A 21,421-nucleotide genomic window follows, 5' to 3' on the forward strand; every position below is an offset into this window, starting at 1 on the left:
TGATAAGTAACTTCTCTGTCTGCCACTGTCGTTTAAGATGCGCGTATTCACCACAGGATGCAACTGATGAACCATCGACACTGGAGCAATGGCCATTTGTAACAAGATTGACGTGTTCGAGTCCACATAAATGGTTGTAGAGGACTTGTTCTGCGTTCTCCTCCATCAGACGCCAGCACACTGCTTCCTAGAGATTGGTTTTCTCAGGTACCACTGCCACGGCTGGCATTTTCACGGATTGACATAAATGATGTTTTCCTGAGTAAATACAACACACTTTGTTCGGTGAGTAATTTCTCGTCAAGTGGTTGCGCCTTAAACAAACAAAGCACGTTCTGGGCCAAAAACTCGTACTAAGGTAAGAAGGGTGAGTTCAGAGTTCGTAAAGTTCAAGACAGATTGGGTTGAATCCTCGATTTTCTATGCCCTTCCAAAAGTTGTGCTCAAATTGTTGTACGACCGCGTACAGGGATGAGCGAGGCTGATGACGTCTACCCAGAAACGACAGTACCCCGTTCCCTGGGTAGACAATAGCCGCTGGACGAAACTTCCCCAGGGCACAGAATCGAGGATTTAGCCAAATCCATTTTTTTCGTGGAAATTCTTCGAATTACAAATAGATTTATTTAAGCGAATTTTTTTTTTTTTTGGGGGGGGGGGGGGGGGGTGGAATTAGGTGCACTTTAGTTCAATAGTTTCAATTTGCATTTTGACAATGTCTCCACGAAAACCACTTTCACTTTCATTGACTATTTTTATTTTTGTCGCCAGTGGATTTATTTCTTTATTTGTCCACTTTAGTGGTGTTGTTTAATAAATTATGTGAGCGAAAAATGTTGTGGGGGTTAGGTGCACTTTAAAGATTCACTTTATCATTATGGAAATTACTGACTCCAATGATTTCTTGATATGGTCATCCAGCTTCGTTCATTTTGCTCGGAACTGCCTATCGCTTAGTTAATTGCATCTTCGGAACACGCTCGTGAAACGATCGGCTACGAACACTCCCCGAAAGTTGACTGTTCACAGACCCTCTAATCTCAATGGTTGAAATGATCCAAGATGGCTGATGTTCATGTTTCAAGAAACGACGGCAAAGAAAAGAGTTAGAGTCATTAAAATTCAATCACATTTTTATTAAAATACGGTATAAAAAATTTCTGTAAACGTATGATTTACGACGCTTACATTTTTAATTTAACATATATTTCATATCATTTGAATTCCAAGCAACCATAGACATTGACCAAACCTTGGTCTTTTCCGATGGAAATGTTAACTGTTTGCAATCGTTGTGAACAAGTGAAATTAAATTAAAATTTCCAATACTATTTACAACGTTGTTTATTCTGTCGTTATCTGCATCTTTTATTTTCTTGTACATAAATATTTTGCTACATGATATCTTTTGGAATGTTAGACAAAACAGGTCGACCTTGGCATGTCTTGTTTCTTGTATATATAACTCTTAAATTTAGGTTTGTTCTTCCGCGCAAAGTTTCAAACGATTCGATGCCATGTATATATTTTCTCTCACCAAAGTACATTCGAAACAATATAAAACACGATTTTTCACCCTCAGTTGACATGTTTGGCCAGCAACCGGTAAAATAGTTTATCTTTACTCATCGAAACGTTGTCCTTATATCTTACCTCGTTTACCAGTAACTCCAGCCTTTAAATATAACATTTGTGTCTCAGATTTTAAAATTCGCTTTAAATAGTTATGCTGGTCGGACAAACGTATTGAGAGTTGAATAGTTATACACCCTGTAGTTTCTGTTTTCTCTTGCAACACAACAATATTTCCATAGCGCAACCAGAAAAAAAAAACTCTTTTCTTTGAGATAAACGTAAAAGCATCCTTCATATTTAAAGAGGTAGCATCCTCCCCCCTCCCCCCCCCCCCCCTTTGACCAGTATTTAACTTGCATACATTGTGTTTCCCCATATCTAAAGCATCCTTTTAGGCCTAAAAGGGCTTCCTCTAGAAAATAACGCCATTCACCCACAAATTCGTAGTGTTATTTCACTGTAGTCATTTGGCTTTTCTATATTGCAACGGTGGCGTTTACTGCATTGCTGCTAACTCGGTTCAGTGTTCCACAATGTTACGTATAGATATAGTTGGTATTTCTTCTGTTGTTACCATTGAGTTTTTAGCCCCCCATGAGTCGTTACATAATCAGTCTCCGCGAGGTACGAAAAGGTTTGGCATGCTCAGGCACTTTGCAACTCTTTTTTTAAAGAAAGCTATTAGTTAAAGCCGGGCCTTTGTTGGTGAAGTACATTGGAGTTATTTCATGTCCCGCAACCTCTTCCGGATCTCACCGTTGATCAGTTCCTTTTTTAGAATCGGTTGTTGTCTAGGTTCTTCAAGGGAATCATACTGTAATAATTGTTGTCACTTTTGATTTTTCCAGTGGGAACTCTATTCCAGTGGCAACGTGCTTTCTATATGTTGAGATATTTCTCAAATTCGTCTCATATCGTGTTCCTAGTCTTTGCTAAGTTGATCTGTGATCATTACACAGCACTTTCTCTCTTTGTTCACTTCTCCACCATCACTGTTGTAACAACTTGACGAGCGTTTTCCTCCACGGCGCTGCTCCGTACCTCGAGTTGTACTTATGTTCGCGTTTCCTCTGTTACCTCTTTTTCGGCACCACCATAAAGTCGACAGATTTTTGGATCGCTGCTGTGTTTGCTCCGTGTTTTAGTTTTCCGTTTTTCTTGATAGCGATGTAGAATTCGTGGGTGATGTTCCCTGGGTTTTTCCCGCTGTACTTGTGAGAGGCAAACGTGTGGAAGTGATTTGCACCCAGTTTTTCTTTAAACAAGCATTCATCTGTTGGCCGAGCCTAAAGAGGAATGTGGTAAAAATAAAATGAGTCAATTAATCAACCAATCAACCAACCAACCAACCAACCAACCAATCAACCAATCAATCAATCAATCAATCAATCAATCAATCAATCAATCAATCAATCAATCGATCGATCGATCGATCGATCAATCAGTCAATCAATAACTGTATAAATACATAAATTGAAAATGCGTGGTTGTTGCAGTTCAGGAAGAAAGGAAAGGTACTTTATCTTGGTTAGATACCAAAATAAATGTATTGGTCACTTTATGTCAATCGTTCAAATAACTATTTAATTCCATAAGGAGATCGATGAATGAATCAATTAGCAAGTCAATCGGTCAATACCTTTATTTATCAGTTCGTAGCTGACTGTTCAATAGATGAGTAGGATGATTGATCGGATGAACTTATCAGCTACTCAACAAATACTTTGATCAAACAATTGGTCCATCAATCAATCCGCCAATCATTTAGTCAATGTATCTATCAATTTGTCAATCAATCAATTGGTCAATCAATCACTCAACCAATCCATCGATGAAACCATCAATTTATCAGTCCGTCAGTTAATCATAGCGTCCGTCCGTCCTTCCATCTGTCAGTCAGTCAGTCAGTCAGTCAGTTAGTGGTCAGTCGGGTAGTGGGTCAGTCAATCATTCAGTCAATCAGTGCGTCCTTACACCCGTCCGTCAGTCCGTCAGTCAGTCAGTGGTCGGTGGGTCAGTGGGTCAGTGGGTCAGTGAGTCAGTGAGTCAGTGAGTCAGTGAGTCAGTGAGTCAGTGAGTCAGTGAGTCAGTGAGTCAGTGAGTCAGTGAGTCAGTGAGTCAGTGAGTCAGTGAGTCAGTGAGTCAGTGAGTCAGTGAGTCAGTGAGTCAGTGAGTCAGTGAGTCAGTGAGTCAGTCAGTCTCTGAGTCAGTTAACTAATCGATACACTAAAACAGGTGCATTTGTCGAATTCCGTCCTAATAAAGGCCTCTTAGGGAAGCACGTGTCCTGAAGGTTATTCACTACACTTACCATAACCCGGCAAATCCCATCGTCGTCCATACAGAGGTAGGACTTTGATGCTACGCCCTTTAATCGAACGATGCTTGGTCCCATTGATTCCATCTCTATTAGAGCTGAAATTGAAGACAAGAACGTTTAGAGAAGTGCCTCTGTGGGCTTATTTAGTCCCTAAAATCTTTTGTTCGATAGCTAAGTATTTATTGTGTTGTTGAATTTCGTGTGTTGTAAGTATCAGTGACTCTGGCTCATTTTTAATTTTCCAGACATGGACTTTGCTATGGATTTGTGTCACTATTTGCATTCCCCGCATGTTGATGAGATTTAGGAAGCTTAAGCAAACCACGAAGACGACGGCAACGAGAACGTCACTAAACAAAAGGTTTAATGAGCAAAACAATAGCTGTGCACGTGCGTTATACATCTTTGTACATCCTCCTTGCCGTCCTCTGTAAAATAAGACCGTGAAATGACCGAGTTCTGCGTAGTCTGTGTAACGCGAACGATGACGGCTAATTTTCGTATTTCCATTTGGAATTGAACGCTGTCATTGCATATTTAGCCTAAGCACGTTTTTAGGACGATTGGCTTACTGAAGAGACCTAGACAATTGCGAATTTCGCAGGTAAAATATAAATTCATTTTTGACTACGCGTTGTCCTCGGCGTCGGAGTCGTCGTTGCTTAAGTTCCCTAGTAACTCAACGTCAACGTAAGAGGTTAGGGTGAAGAACTGACGTTTCTTTTTTCGGGCGGGGGTGGGGGGATGGGGCGTACTGTGGGGTGAGGGAGGGGCGTACAAGTGACTACGATAAAGGCCCTCCCTGAAATTATAGTCTCGTTATTTTTAACTTTGCATTGCGTAAGGAAGGAATGTTAGCATTCGTAATGTTCACATTCCTTCTGATTTTGGACAACGTGGTGGTCCACTTGCTCGTTTAAAAATACCACACAAGAGTGTTTTCAAGATTTTGTACGGAAGAAAGAAGATACTGGATGAGATATAATGCTCTTTACCGAATTCCCTGAGAAGGCGACCCCCATGCTAGCAACTCACTGAATGCATTTTAAAAGTTCGAGTGCCGGACTCTGCAAGGAAGCAACTACTTTCTAACTTGGTGCAAAACGTATTTTAATGAAAACGTTACCTAATTGTCTCCTGAACATGGCTCGAACAAATTTCGACATTTTGGGGCACTCTCTTTTCTCCTATGTTAAAAGAAGGTTTCTACTCCCCTAACTTACTTTAGTAATAGCTTAACCATTTTATTATTCCGGTAGCCCACGTGAATTAAATACTACAGTGTATTTCTTAAGTCAGTGAAAATTCTTTTATCTTGGCCACCATAATTCTGATGATTTGATGCCTTGGCGAGAGGATTTTGAAATAATTTGGTGAAATAATTTGGTGAAATGATTTGTTTGTGAGCAGATTTAGATTTCATGTTTCTTTTCTTGCTAATGGACGAGGGTTTCCCAATAGGCTTTCATGAGTGCTTACGTCAAAACTGCGGATACAAAGATTCTCTGGCAAAAATAACTTGCCCCCAGTCAAGATGTAAGTTAAGAGCCCCACAAAAGATTTAACAAAAGCGAACTAGTTTAATATTGTTCCTGGTTTTAGGAATGCTCGAGAAAACAATCGTTAAGATCCCCCCCCCCCCCCCCCGAAAAAAAAAAGAAAAAAGAAAAAAGAAAAAAAGGAAAAATAAATAAAAATAACACGTAGGAAAGTCGCGATAACTATGATTTGCTTTGTTTATGGGAGAAAACATTTCTCCGTGACGGACGACTTTGAAAATAACACGGCACTCCACCTAATGCAGTTTGTCGTTTTCTATTTTCTCGCAGCCTAAAGTGGCTACTCCAGGCAGTTGGAAGATTAGCGTGTTTTAAGGGCTACTAAGGCCATCTTTTGATGGTTTAAGCTAAGTGCGCTCTTATCTCGGAACAAAGAAAGAATATCGGCCATTGAACCACATTGTTTCAAACGAATGTAACATGTTTTTAAAAAGTTGTCCTGGTTTTCATACGCTCAAGCGATGTGACCTTTTTCTCTACGTTTTCCTGAATCGTTCAGCTCTGCCGTGCTGAGAACAAGACCTGTTGTTAGCTTCAGTTATTTCACTAGTAATTAAATGTTACATAATTTTCGTTGCGCAATGCTGGTCGCTGCTCATGTGTCCCAATGTAGTCACATGTTTCAACTACATGTGCGATCACACGCGTCGTCACTTGAACGAGCAAGCCTTAAATTTAGATCAGGAAAGAAGTGATTAATGACTAATTTAGAAAACTTTCGGTTGAGTGCTTGCACTATAAATAACAACAGAGCAGAAACCGCTTGAGATAAAACCAGAAATACCGCCTTTTGGCCTGGGTGGAATTTACAGCACTGGCCTCGCATGAGAGCTATGGTGATATTGTAGTCCGTGAGCTTCTTGATTCTGTTATAAGATACAAACGAATTAATGGTTCTGTAGTATGACAGAGCGTGTAATTTGGCTGTTGTGTTTGCAGCAACTGCAAAACGATGGCTAACAGTGTAGAATCGATCAAAGTATGTGAACTCTAAGTGTGAGCTATTATGGCGACCGCTACTTAAATTCCATTGCTCGAAACTTCAAGCTGTTTCGTCTCTGGTTAACAAAGGATCCATGTTGAATTGCGAAGCCCAGCAATAATCTAGAGCTCTAGCTTCGTTCGCCGTCGTATTCGGTCGGACGGAATAACGCTCAAACGCCTCCTCTTTCGAACTCTTGTTTTGTTTTTGTTTGTTTTTCGTTTTCCTTTTATATATATATATATATATATATATATATATATATATATATATATATATATATATATATATATCTATTTTTTTTTTTTTTTTTTTTTTTTTACTGTTTTTGCGCTTTTAGAAAAACATCGTGAATAATGATTTCAACCAATCACAGAACACATGGCGGATATATCGCACATGCAAGATATTGGTAGTTTTACGAAGAACAAAATAAAAGCAGCATAAGAACAACAGCGCCAACGAGGAGACAAGAATTTCACGCCGTAATCAATTCTGCAGCCGGTTTCTCGGACAACAATATTCTTCCTGCAGTGTCTAAACTGATTATGTGTTATGTGTGGTAGCTTTGGCTTGAAATTGCGCGCAATATCAGATACTGTTTGCGCAATTTATAAAGCTCCTGAATGAAAGTAATATAGTTCATAACCCTTCTTTTATATCAGTGATCCTTGATCTACGTCAGACACACTTATCCCACTTCTTCAGTGGAAAACTTTCAACTTTTGGCGGATTGGGTCGAACTTATATCTCTGAATATCAGACGTGTTATCGATGCGTTTTCTCTTTTTCGTTCTTCGTTCTGTTAACCAACGTTTCTATTAGTTTCACGACCAGCTGAGAGTTTATCGCGAAATTTTAATTGTTAGTAATTTTCCACTTCTCCCTGTCAATGTTTGATGACGAGCTCTTCTCAAACACTCGCTAAAAATAGCCACTATCTAACTTTAGCCAACATGCTTTGCAGTGTAAATAATGTTCAAAGTGTCAAGACATATATCAATAATTTTGAAAGTTGTCTTAGTCAATGTCTCCATGTGAGTATCACGCAATGAAAGAATCTCAAGATTTACGACTGTGATATTTTGGAACGACAATTTGCAAGATCATGCAGATGACACTGAGACACACTTTACAATTAGCCAGTGGTATCGCTGGCGAGTTTCGTTGTTTTTAATTTTTCCGTTGTCGCGTGCTCTTTAAAGACTTGTAATCTAGTTAAGAAGAGATTTAAGGATTTCGAACAGGCTTGATAATATAATCACCGATCATCTTATTTACTTGTGTGGTGAGAGGACCAAAGTTTATCGGAGTAATCTCGAGCAGGAAGATGCTTGCCAAAGTGTCTTTGCAAGAAAGAAGGGGTCTGGAATTTCCATACCGTCTAGACGTTTACTTATAAAAAAATGACCTTTAGAAGTGGAGAACAATTAACGACAAGAAAACGTGTTTTGCGTAAACGAGAAATGCCAAAGTCTGGTTACTTCTTAGGGTGAATATAATGTTTTTCCGAAGACATTGTAAAATTGCCGGATTTGCGGCGCGCCAAAGTAGCTGTATGTCGCCCTTAAGCCCACCGAAATGCTTTTAGAAATGCTCAATAACATTAATTTATGGTTTTATTATCATCTCGATCTTCAAAACACATCCGTGACCACTTCACCGGCCACTATTTCAAAGGGCGACGGGCTTTTCCGGAAAGAACCATTTGAAGAGCTGGCTTTGTAAACACTTTAGCCTTTGGGTACGTTTTTCCAGGCTTATTTCCTCTGCAGCGCCTTATCGGCGCGCGTTTCTGTCGACGAAAACAGTTCTTGCGTTTTGCCATTTCCCTTGACCACGGGAGGTCCCATTTCTCGTTTGCAAGGGGGGCGCGCACACATCCCGCGGTCTCCGGAAATGAGTAAACAAATAAAGACTAATGAACTGCAGTGTTTGTTTGATGACGCGGTGGTTTCTGCAAAGCACTCCGCTACGAGCGCGTTGTCGATCCACCCAACGGTAGACTTTTCCCTTCGCAGCGCGATTTTGCCGGAATCCGTTTTGGTAAATGCAGATCTCGTGTCACTCGAAAATCAACTCGAGAGCGTGGGCCATCAATTTCACAGGCAATTAGTGCAAATTACCTACGGGACGTATAACAGTTTAATTAGCGCAGTTTTCTTTTGAATAGTGTTACTATAACTGCTGTCCAAATTGCTGCTCTTCAAATAAATGGAAGAATGGAGGTAATATCTCATTTTCACGGACCCACGGATTACACCCACAAAAAAGACATTTCAATTAAACACTTGAAAGTCATTCGTCGTGCTCTTTGTAAAGACCGCGAAATACTCCCAGCAACATTTACATGACAAGTTTCGCGGCGTTGTGATTCTGCTATGTTTAACTTTGGCTGATTGCTAGCATTAGCCCTGAAGTTATTATGTTTGTACGGTCCGCTTTATCAATCCACTATCGTCTTATCAAGGCGTCCGATAAATCCTTTCTACGCTACGAGATTGCAAATCTTGTGCTTTAGGCACAGTGACTCCAATCACTATCTGCAGTCATTCCTTAACTTTATTAAGATATGCTGTCCTTTCGCGAAGCTTCCACTGTTGTCATGTTAAGTGCGCTTGTCTCTAAGGAAATTAGTAACTGTTTTTAGTATTTTGAGTCGCCGAATCTCCTTGACGGCCGGACAGTCTGTTAGCTTTCCGGTAGAAACAACCCTGTGAAAGATCGACTAACTAAGCTCTATGCTGAAGTTATGCGCACGTTATCTGGTTGAAATATTGTAAGGATTGTTTAAGAATTTGGCGACGCAGTACTCGTTGGCGCGTAACAAACTACGCGAGGACTTAGCTGTGGAATGAAACCAAAATTAGCACTGAACAAACTTCAACTAGTTCGCGCTGTCTATAGTCTAGCGGTCCGGGGGTTTTGTTTACCGTTCACTATCTGTAGCAAAACAAGCTTCTTTAAAAGACGCGTCAAAATCACATTGCCTTAAAGTGTAAACCGTATGTGGTTGTGCGTGCTTCTAATTAGCATGGAAATCAACCAGATCAAAACATTGCGCACCGTCCGAATGAATGATCGTGCAAAAGTAGCTTGTTGAATTTGTGATTTGTGATTAATCAACGTGTACTCACTGTCTGGGTTGTGAAAGCTCGTGGTGCCTCTAAGTTTTCCCGCCGTGGAGATCTTGAGAAAGAATCCATTCTTGTTGTAGAGTCTAACGACTCTTGTGTTGGTTGGAACTTGGAGAATGTTCATTTTTTGCACGCTTGTAGACTTGGCCACTTGTTGGTTTGGTTTAACGGACGTTCGGTGAAAATCGGCTTTCTTAACAGCTTGCTTGGACGGTAGAGCCAGCGAAGAACAAATCAGTACGCAGACGATGGTGACATACGTTACCTGGATAGGACAAAAAAAAGTAGACAAAAGATTATTATGACTTGCTAATAATTTAAGCAAACTGATGAAAATGTTCGGTCGCCTCCGACGCGCGAAAATGGTGATTATGCTTTGCACACAAGAAAAATTTCCTCAACTAAATAAAAAGGCTTTAAAGTAAAAGCTCTTTACTGTAAGAATCATGGTGAAAACTTAACACTGAGTTGAAATTTCTAAATGCGTTTTTGCCACTTTTAGCACCGAGCGCTTACCGTTCTTACAACTGTCTCCATCGTGAAAGCTCTTCTCATCTACTTGCATTAGAAAGTGTAACCGCAATTTACACCGATTAGCTGTCATTATGGTTTTATGACCATTTCCTCCTTCCTTTGGTCTTCTTAAACAGTTTGAAATCTATCCCTCATTAAATTCTGCCTCTTTAACAATGTGAAAATCGGCTCTCTTTTACGCGTGCGACCTTACCCAGACTTAGCCGCGGCGATATTGTAAGGCGAGTAATTGCTTTTTGTGGGTGAAAAAAATGTATTTAAAATGCCGACGTATTTGCTGACAAGCCCCCCTATTACCGAGCCATCACCCTTCCTAATATTGAGCTATTTGTGAAGAAAGTTGTACAAACATGAATATCTGCAGACCCTTGTAGATAGGAAGTGTTGGGTGAGCGTGCAGACGATATGGATTGCGTTCGGAGGGAATTTTGCAGCAGCGTTCGGCCAAAGAATAAAACCAGCCGTTTGAAATAGTTGGAATTCTTTGCTTGTCTTAACTGCTCTTTTTCGGCAAATGAACAAAAGCTCGATAAGTCACTGAGAAAACATCATGAAAGCGTTTGGAGCGACTTCCGCGGCGTCGAGAGGCGTTCTGTGCAGATTTACAGTCAAACAGTCGAAAATTGTTTCGAATTTCTGTTTGCGTTGAAGTGTTGATTCAAAGCTAATGGCCAAGGACTGCTCGTTTACAGAGTGCCATTGCTACTTCACAGAGTAAAACACCGACTGGCACTTAGGGAAACAAAAAGACTGAATTACCGTCTATTCATTGGAGGCTTGTGTGCGTACGTTCCGATGACGAGACGAAAGTCTCCTTAAAGTTCTATTCCAGGGCTATTATCTGTTCATTTTCCTCTTGCACGCAACTTTCGTTCTCCACTCACCGGAGCGAATGTCTTAGAAACCCTTTCGAACACAGCTAATTTCTCACTTCCGGCCCCGTCGTGATCTTATTGTATCTCTATTTATTAATTACAACCGATCCGTGTAAAAAAATTATCCCTTAAAAACTGCAAAGACTCTTCCTACGAAGGGCAGTGCGGACCTAAACTTTGCAAAAAGCTTCTATGAGTTTGTCAAATTTTCTGCAAACCAGCCATTTCCTGACGCGTTAATGGACCTGTTCTCCGCGGCATTTAAAGTGTAGCCTTTGTTGTTTCAACTCTAAGAAGCTCTTGATCCAAAAACTATGCATAAATTATTTTCTGTCTGCTCTGCAGTGAAGTAATTGCTCTCGCGAGACATTCTAAAAATACCTCGAATTTGCTTCTTGATCGCGTAAACAGTTGCGTCACCATGGCAGCACTAGCTTGCATAATTGAATTTTTACTTATAATCTGTTCGAATACAGTGGTGTGAAAAGTGTTTGAAAGGAATACAACCAGAGAGGAACAGATGTAAGCTGCGTGTCTCGATCAAAATTACTCACTAAAGCTTTTTAATTTCTATCGCTCGACTTACTGTCAATAAAATCAAGTTGTTCACTTATTTTTGGCATCAAACTCCAGATCGCCCTCCGTGGAAGAACGTCAAGTGATCGATGAGTAGTTTTGCTCTTAATTTCATTGATAGCTTAGTTTTCGTGTCTTCCGCCTCCGATGAAAAATCTGAGGGCACGACCAAAACTATTTTGGGAGATTTTAAGAGAAACCACATCAATTAATTAAACACACAATCTACCCATGTGCGCTTCACGCACTCGAAAAGTAAATTGTTACATCATGCATCCAAAATGTAACGGATTCTTCGTCATATGATTGTGAAGACTGTAAGCCCAGTTGATTGCGTCGCATTCTAGATTTCACTCGTGGATTTGAAGCATTCTTACTTATTACGTGAGGTTTCGCTTGATTTCACCGCACCGTTTGTTTCGGTTCACTTGAATTTCAAGAGTTTTGAGTTATCGGTTAAAGTACTTTGCATGAAAACTTAGCAAAACTTAGAGAATTGTTTGCTCAAGGTAATGCGCTTTAGCGATGGCTTTAAAACTTAGTGTTTCCTTTAATGAATGGTAGAGATTTAGCTTCTTGTCATCTAAGTTTGCAATTTGAAAGAAAGACTGAACGAGAATTAACTACTTCTAAGAACCGTAGACTGGGCGCGTTTTTTTTTGTGGGTCAATTAACCAGTTCAAATTTTTTCACGTCACTGACTTTTTCCTTGTTTCAATGTCTTAATAAGTTAGTGTAATGTTCTGAGCATAAAAATACCTTAGCCTCGTTTTAAGCCCAGAACCAATATACCCTTCATAGCAGTGCAATGAAGCTTAAATTGATGCGGTGTAACACTTTAAGTTTAAAGGTGAAGGTATGGGAATGCGAAAAATCAAACTTAGTTGTCGCACGGTTATCGAGACCGACCATTGTTTATGTACATAAGAATTCTTAAGTAAAAAGTGTTACTTAAAAGGTATTGACCTACCCGCTCAAGCATGATCCGCCTAGAAGCCCTCTAGAAGTTATCTGCTTCTGTCAGCTCTTTGGTTGCGTAAAGGACATCATTACTAAATCAAAATGACAAGGAAACTTCTTAGCTACTCTAGATTACTCTGTCAATATCTTTGGCGTTTTGCTGTTAAGAATCAATCCGCTCTTTTAAGACTCGTCGCTGGCTATCAACATTTTGAATGCTTGTGTCCTGAGCGAAACTATTGGTAAGCTTATATATGTATCGTTATGGCGTTGATTTTCGATTTACTCTGATAGCGTGTTTGGTAGAAACAAAATACCGGAAAAAAAATGAATGAATGAAAACAAGGATGGGATGTCTGACTCATTTATCAACTACAAATCTCGCTAATTAAGTGACACTGCGTATGCTTAGAGAAAAGATTCACAGAAACATTACGGGAAGATGTAACAAATGCGAACCGGAAATGGACCCCTTAGCACCTCGTACAAAAACATCGTTTTGTACAAGCGCCCAGACTCAAACGCTCGCCGCCAGAACCCGCGGCTCCTTTGAACGTTGTGTAACGCCAAAACCTTGAATTGTATTTCTTCCGTGGCTATGTTTTGCTTACGCTTGTGTGTCCATTGTATTTGAGCTTAAAATGGCCCCTTCTCACGTCATTAATTGGCTTTGTGTTGCCCGCCGCCAGCGAAGTGCGCAAAAACGCATCTCAAGGGCGCCCTTATTTCTTGTGCGACAAGACATTTAATGAACGTAACCTTTTTGAAGTCAGCTCCAACTTTTCCTCCTTTTCTTTAATATTTTAACGTAGTTTAATTGGCAAAATTAGAATTAATACGTCCTCCTGACACTGTGGATTAGGTGCGTCGTTGCGGAAGCCTGCGAACACACTACGTCTTTGGAATTGTTGTGAAGATTTGTCGAGAGAACATAGTGCTGTACTTTAGAGAATAAAACTCAAAGCTAAATAGCCATAAAATCGTGCATTACTTCATTACCTTTCCCTAAAGTAAACTATGACACTGAAAATTCAGATGGACTTCATCGCAGGTAACTTTGGTTGTCTGTGTTCTTGTCCTCCTTTCAAACTGAGATATTTTCCCTACTTGTGTTAGAGCTTTCAGTCGCATGACTATCCTAAATTAATTATTGTCATTTATGACGCATTAGCTCTTCGTTATAGCTGTTTTTCAGACTGAGTGAACTGATTTCCTTAGAAAGCAATATTCAACTCATATGACAAGAGGCATTGCTAATCTTGGTCAAGTGGCCCACGGTCAAGGCGTTAGACTCTCCCAATACGAAGCTGCCATGTTGTTTTTTGGCACTGCGACAGAAAGGCTTTATAGTGAACTGCAATTGGTGTCACAGTTAAAACAACAAAAACCTTCACTGACAAAAAGCAAAATGCTTACAATGGGAAGCAACTTCGTACAGAATCATAAATTTCTTCTCTTATGCTAAGCATATTGCCAAGTGTGAGCATTGCCTGATTTCTCCACCCTATCATATATTCTCTCAGCTACAGCCATGCATAAAGTCCACTTCGTCTTTCTGCCGTCATTTTGTAAGACGTTCAGACATGGCGGAAAAAGCAACTCGGTGTCGAGTATTTAAATTCTGAACGTTTGAATTCTGAAATGGAAAACAATATGCGGGATTTGGCTGTTCTGTCAGCATAGATTCAGCTCTCAAGCTTTCTACATTGTCTTGCGAAAAGCTGAGCGACTTTCATAGAACAATCAGACATCCTCGAAGGAATGGTTAACTTTGCAAGTTGGAGTTATGATGAATTGTGGCGTCGCGGCCTTTTTACAATGAGCTCCGTCAACAACAAACACTGATCAATTACGACAACATAGTGGAACCTTACCAGTCTTTACCATCGTTCGTTCGACTCACTTTAGGTGATAGTTCCTTCAATTTAGGCGTGTAAGCAATCAAGCTCGCTCTTTCAAGGAGTGTCTTTGCTAAGCTGATAGCCTATGGCCTTGTTTACAGAATGTCGGCTCCTTTGCTTCTCTTAAGCATGGCGTAGTTTTCCAACTTTTAACAACACAGAAGATTAAGCCAGAAAGCCAATTTCAGTAAAGCATTGTTGAACAAATGGGCTACCTAGTGCCAGCGGAAACTTTGTGTTACGTCAAAACCCCTTTGCCAACTTTCCGACAATGCCCTGTCTCCCTTATGTATATCCTAAATCTCCGTGGGAATGTAGCCATTTCTACCGGGCTCTGACCGCTTAATCCGACTCTCTCCACAGAGTTGTCCAAGCTCAAACTAAAGAACTCGTGCTGTTTTGCTAATCCGCTATCGCTGAACCTTAATTAATATAACCTCGACTGCCACGTTGTTTTGCAAATATATGAAAACTTCGATTTGCTGTGGCGAAAATAAGCAGCTGAAACCATATCAGCATGAACTCTTCGTCTGCTGATGAAAGTGCAACCCTTATAAATTCTCTTCCGATTAGTCTGCGATTCGATCAATCTATGTTTTCTAGAATTTTCTCATGTCGACTTTAACGACTTTCCTTTGCGGCCTATATTGTACAATCCTCCTCTCTGTGTTGGCTAGGTATGATTCTAATGTACACGAATTGTTCCGTGCATAAAGGTGGAACAAACTGACTCATGGCATATTACTCATCAAAACTATTTTTTTTTTCACAAATCCTTACGCGTTGAGAAGAGCTTTATATGAGTATAAATTAATTTATCGTAATGAGAAAGCAGTCCTGCATTCAAATGCTTCAGTTGAGCTTACCTTCGTTTTCAACGCAAACGGCATCCTTAGTAAACTTTAAACCATTTCAACTTTTATGGCTATATTTCAGTAATATATATAATTTTATTAACATATTGTTCTCAGTCTGCTTTTTTCTATAATTAATTATTTCAAATATATATTTATCTTAAAAAAAAAAAAAAACACCGTGTACAAATAAAGTTATCAATCAATACAACAGTCAATCAATGATGTGGGTCTCGTGTTTTCGTTGAAAAAAGTAGACAATACAGAGGAATTGTCCCGGCCTAGTGAAATATGTTTCCCTGCTTTTCAATATCCAGTTAAAGTGAACAACGAAGCGCACGAAGCGCTGACCAATCAAATTGCAGCCGGTGCTCAATAGCCAATCAGGTAAAAGTGATAGGGATTTCGTCCACGCAACTTTTCCTGAGCTTTTGAGTGGCTGGTCACATGGTTACTTGGGCTTTTGCTATTATAAAGGAACATAATTAAAAACTGAATGCTATTTCTCAGGAAACGATTTTGCGGCAATCCTGCAGAGAGCAATAACATTCTTATTTTTGTAGACACAAAGAAAACGAAAGAGACCACGCCCAATGGAATGAACACAATATGGCTCAAGTTTTTCTCCTAAAAACGTGATCGTGTTGTTTCACCAATTTCAGGGGGATCTTAAAATATGTGATTGTGAACATTAAACTCCTTTCACTGAGAAAACCTTGGAAAAGCAAGAAGCAGGTTTCCAAATATGTAGACTGCATATTCTCAAACAAAAAATACATTTCCCAATTGTAATTCTCAATCAATCTCCTGTTTTGTTTTAACCATCCATTAAATCACCGTTTAATTTTATCTCACATAAGTCTCCACTGCGGACCTGTTTTATACCTCGTTGTGAATCATCGTATTGACTTTATTTATGGCTCTTCATTCTTTAAAAATTGTCCGACCTTGCTCTTCAAAATGAAAAGCGTGTATCATTTTCAATCATGCATCTGCTGTTGTTCTACTTTGTTATTTCTCTGTTTTTATGATTCACTCTTTTTTTTTTTTACAAATAAGAATATTGCTTTCAGGCCCAGGCTGAATATTATAATTATTATTTTTCTGCCGATTTTAGTCCGAAACTAGATACTCTTGAGAGTATTCTTAGATTGTAATATATGGCATTTCCGTTTTATTGACTTTGATGGCGTTGAGGTAGTTTTAAGTCCGAGGCTGCAGGTAATGAAAACCTGATATGACAAACAACTTCTTGCAACGTTATCAACATTGAACATACGGCTAGTGCTGAGTGTGTTGTTTTTTGGCTAGCTTTGCCGTTTAGGGAAAGGAAGAATTTTATACGGTTATTTAAAGACGTACAATTGTTTTTATTGCAAATTTTCAACAAACAAAATAATAGTCTTTTCAAAATCTAAGCCTCGGGTTATTCTTAAATTATTCTCCAAAATCTCAGGCTTGATATTCTTATAAAATATATTCTTACAAAAACAAGGGAGTGTATTGATGAAGAGGCCGAAATTAAGGTGATCGGGAACGTCACGAGTTCATGACATCTCACCTGAACAGCTTTACTCAGACCGACACGTTTGTTAAAGGAGCTCAGTCACGGCAATTTAGTTATTTTGGCCATTGCAAAATTACCTTTAAACTGAAGGAAACCCGGAATAATAGGAAGGAAACCTGAAAAAAAAGCAAAAAACAAAAAAAAAAACACCTAAGAGATAATGACAGATTATAAGGGAACAAGGATGGTTAAGGATGAAGGAGATTGTCACGGATTACAAACGACGAACTTGAAAAATGTAGGCTTAACTTTTCAAAATGTGAAGCAGTGAGGTAGCTCCTTTAATTTTTTTCTCCGGATCCTTTTTTGTAAACTCTTCCACTCGTGGACTTAGTGTTTTCGTGAGCCCCACATACATTGTCAGCCGATCACGCGCTGGACCGCTGACTCACAGTGTTCACACGTTTTCGTGGATTTGCCACTAACTTCACATCAGCAGTTCTCGAATGATCGCGGGCAAAGTGACATGCTTGAAGTACGTACACTGTTTTTCTAGCCGTTTTGTCCGGCGATATTTTAACGTCGTGATTATCCGTGCCATATCATGAAATTAATAAATTCTATTATTAAACTCACGTCAATGAAATGTTGTCTTACAGCGGCTCGGAATAAAACTTTTGAATTTCTTCTACGAAAACCTATGCTACCATCTAATGAAAACAACCTGTAGTGTTCGAGAGACACCCGAGACAACCTGCTAAGTCGACATTTGAGCTTTGGCAACATGCTATTAAACTTTCCAGATGACTATATTGGGTGGATAATCAGTGCAGTGAATTGTTTAGGTTTGCCATGGTTCAGACAAACCATCTAAAGCTATTAAAAATGTTATTTTGTTGAGAAGGGACGCCTGATCAAGTGACTAATCACCCTTTTCATTTTTTGCTATGTTTCGTGTTCTTTTACTTCTTCCGTCTGCCATGCACTTCCAGTTTCTAAAATTCGAAACAAAAGTTTAGAACTTTTCTTTACGCCTTGGATTGCATCCTTGATTGAGTTACGAATTCAACCTATAGATTCACGCTGTAAAACTTCGGTATCTTATCACGACTCCTTAGTGTGTTTGTGTCTGTGCCTTTTTTTACCACTATGTTTTTGCTTTTGTTCTGAGGGAAGCGAGAACGATAGCGTAACGCGAAACCGGAGAATAAACCGGAGGCTTAGAGTTTGAAAAGAATCAATTTTGTCCTAAAGATTTGTAGATACAGTACAAAGACATGGTTTTAACTAAGCCGTATAAAATTCTTCCTTTCTATAAACTGCAAAACTAGCCAAAACACAACAAAAACTGCACTTGACGTATGTTCGATGCTAGTAACATTCCTGCAATGTGTGTCATATCAAGCTTTTTTACCTGCAGTATGGCTCCGAAATTGCTTCAACGCCATTAAAGTCATGATAGGACAGATAATCTGACGTTATGTCGGCGTAGTCCACTTCTACTCCTATAATCTAAGGATGTGCACAGGTATATTTTCATAAAATCGCCAGAAAAATCAGAATGTTCAGCCCGGACCGAAAAAGAAGCAATATATAAAAAGAACGTACATGTAAGAAGAACGAACACCTTTATTCCTCTTATACCAACGCAAATATCGCCATTTTAAATGCTGAACAATGGCTTGTCCAAACATTTAGTGGAGGCAAATTGCCGACCTGTGCGCTCGGGGCACACGAGATGATGTGGATGGATTGGTGGGCGGGGATGGGGGTATGCCGGGGGCTCGGCCATTCATATGACTTCACGTGAGGGAATCTTAACAATTTTAAAAGTATTAAGTGTTTGCCTAAAGATCACTGCGACATAACACTTAAGAATGACTATACACTGGCGTGAAGAAATGCATTCTGTTGTTGTTTGCCTCCAGCGAAATTACCCTCACCGTTAAACAGTCGTGGCGATTTGGATGATATTTTCAATTTTCTTCGCTTTGTTCAGCGAAATTGTTTCGACAAGTGTCGATATTTCGACGCCAGAACGTCAGTTTTGAATTTTGGGGTGGGAAATCGCAGCGTATGTGGAGTTTTCGAGGCAACATTAAGATTCAGCCATCTGCGAGTTCGCGTCGTCTGGTCGTGTGGGCGGGCGCCGTCATCCTTGATTGTTTTTTTGTGCTGTGTTTTATGACGTCTAACTCTTTATTGATCTCTTAACGAACAAAAGGTCCAATTCTAAATTAAACGGTTTAATGGATGGTGTTATATCATGCGAGTCTATATTGCGTGTTTACAACCGCACGGTTCGTTGCTTGCTCAGAACTGACGCACACACATGAATGAAAAGGAATGGCTTAGTCAGCAATCACTCGAAACGTCACCTTGTGGGTTAAGGAAAAGTGCTCAACAAGGTAAAAAAATCGGGAGTTTTCCAAAATTCACCTACGTCCGCGCGAAGACGTCCCATTAAAAGTCTCTCACCTTTTTAACTCGTTCGGAAATTGCCGGCTGCCACTCGAATAGACATCGGACTTCTGTGGACGACTGTTTTGATCCTAACTGTTCTGTTAATGGGTAGTTATCTTTAATTATCTGGAAGCCGGCCGCCAAGCCAGGAGCATTGCCAGTGTTTTGACCTTACATACGTAATATCTTTTGTTTGTAATATTCGCTGGAAGCTTTGAACTTGGCCAATCTATGCATATTTCAAGTAGCAGGTGTCGGAAAAGATTGGTCTTCAAATCTACAGGCTCTATACACCACATGCAAGTTAGTTGCTCGGCGCTCAAGAATTATGACGTGCTTTAACGTTACATCATGTTCTGAAAGCGTGTTGCTTAATCGTGCTACGGCCGTTCCACTTCGCTAACATTTGTTCTTAGAACACCTGACTTTGCAGCTAAAAGCTACTGTTACTTCTTGGATGCAGTTTGTTTTCTTTTTATTGTACTTTTTTGTTGTTGTCGTTGTTGTTGTTGTTGTTGAAATATGGCTGATGAAATTATGACTTAAAACCAAGTTTTTACTGGAGAACGATTTTCCCGCCACTGTGCTCGTTCATCTCAGTTAAAAAGTAGTTCGCATGTGTTATAAGCGTGACTGTGACAACGAACTAAAACCGAATTTACGTTTTACTTGATTTACCTGTATAAGTCCTGTCTTATAGATGCTAAATCTTCTAAGGTTCACAACGTCACTAGTTTTACTGAATGAGGTCATTAAATGTACTTTGTTAGCTAGTAAATAAAGAGATGATTTTCGCAAGTCTGGACTTGTTAATGCCGGCGAAACGCTATGATAGAGTTGCGTATATTAAGTAACACCTTGAATGATTACTGATGTTCATGCTATGTTTTTAGCAATACATTCGAAGACTTACGTTTTATACACGTCTGTACTTTTCCAGTATTTTCCCGCTGTATCTATGTGCCAGCGAATTGATTAGTGATACCGAATAGAAGAGGTCGTACATGGTTGATGAGCGAGAGTTGTATGTTTGTCTTGTAGGTTTGCTTATATTTTAACATATTTATAGGAAATTATCAAGCAGCGGTTGTAAATAATGTCGGTGGGTTGACCTTGAATATCCGGATCATGCGAATTTTGCCAACCTTTCCTCATTCCGCACGTACCGTGACAAGGTCACGGGACATTCACGAGACAGCTGGCTCCTAGAACATTTGTAAATAGAATCATCTATGGCCGCAATTTTATTACGCTTATGTAAATATACCTTGCTCTGATCGTTTCAAAGCCGGTCCCCTAATTGATTTAATGCAATCAGAGCTAAAAATAAGTTCAGGCAACAAACTTTGTTGAAACGCGAGTGATTTCTTCAAACTGCAGTTAGCTTCATTCAAGGCATTCTTTTGTTCAGCTACGTAGACTTCAAGAACTTTCGCTTAAAATCTTCGCCTGAATATTTTATGTGAAGTGTTTTGCAGAACTCGTGCGACCTTTCACGATGACTCTGTTGTTTTCGTTGTTATTTATAGGCAAAATGCATTTAGATGTAAATATTTAAAAGAAATGACGATAATCAATTAGAAGGGAGCCTAAACAATTACGATGGCGCAGCCGAGGAATTCAGGCAAGTTGAGAACAACGTCGATTCAAACAATTCTCTCTCTCTCTCTCTCTCTCTCTCTCTCTCTCTCTCTCTCTCTCTCTCTCTCTCTCTCTCTCTCTCTCTCTCTCTCTCTCTCTCTCTCTCTCTCTCTCTGTCTCTCTCTCTGTCTCTCTGTCTCTCTCTGTCTCTCTCTCTAAAGAATGTAGTAATGCTCGAGATCCATTCAGTTTGTCTTTCGGCTTCATAACTATCGTTCAACTGAAAATCGAAATTCAACGTTCTCATTATTGGAAATAAAAACAAACCTGTACAACTAGGTGTCGTTTTTCACGACCTCCAAATAACGCATACCTTTATCGTCTGGTTTTTGCTTTTTTGCGGCGAAGGACGACTGCACTGTAAAATTTACCTAGTTAATAACGCACGCGCAAAACAATTTGTCTACAACGTACCGGTCACCGTTACTGTTGTAATTATTTCGCTGAATTAAAGCTCCATACTCTTTGAGACAAGCAGTGGCATAAATTTGTACTCTAGTATTTTGGACTTTGGTTCCAAAGGTTAAATGAAGTATA

General features: G+C 39.6%; 1 protein-coding gene across 2 annotated transcripts; it reads right to left on the reverse strand.

The window, feature by feature from the left end:
* Positions 1-1,937: 1,937 nt before the first annotated feature.
* LOC145498404 (fibroblast growth factor 2-like) lies at positions 1,938-20,449 on the reverse strand. Of its 2 annotated transcripts, XM_081478334.1 has the most exons (5): positions 20,157-20,449; positions 12,529-12,610; positions 9,574-9,838; positions 3,887-3,990; positions 1,938-2,861 (listed from the first exon to the last, which is right to left on the reverse strand). In XM_081478334.1, exons 2-5 carry the CDS (start codon positions 12,538-12,540, stop codon positions 2,649-2,651), a joined length of 594 nt encoding a protein of 197 aa, XP_081334460.1. In that variant the 5' UTR covers positions 12,541-12,610; positions 20,157-20,449; the 3' UTR covers positions 1,938-2,648. The 2 variants fall into 2 exon arrangements, with proteins under 2 accessions (XP_081334460.1, XP_081334459.1); XM_081478333.1 differs by lacking the exons at positions 12,529-12,610; positions 20,157-20,449 and adding an exon at positions 10,090-11,498.
* Positions 20,450-21,421: the final 972 nt, after the last annotated feature.

The sequence above is a fragment of the Orbicella franksi genome, chromosome 9, assembly GCF_964199315.1.
Source record: "Orbicella franksi chromosome 9, jaOrbFran1.1, whole genome shotgun sequence".
NCBI classification, from domain to species: Eukaryota; Metazoa; Cnidaria; class Anthozoa; order Scleractinia; family Merulinidae; genus Orbicella; species Orbicella franksi.

Excerpts from the sequence above, each read along its gene's own strand:
- LOC145498404 (XM_081478333.1), bottom strand. The coding sequence starts at position 10,128 with ATGAGAAGAGCTTTCACGATGGAGACAGTTGTAAGAACG. Across the intron at positions 3,991-9,573 it reads GAGCTTTCACAACCCAGACA|CTCTAATAGAGATGGAATCA; the intron begins GTGAGTACACGT and ends CTTCAATTTCAG. Across the intron at positions 2,862-3,886 it reads ATGGGATTTGCCGGGTTATG|GCTCGGCCAACAGATGAATG; the intron begins GTAAGTGTAGTG and ends ATTCCTCTTTAG.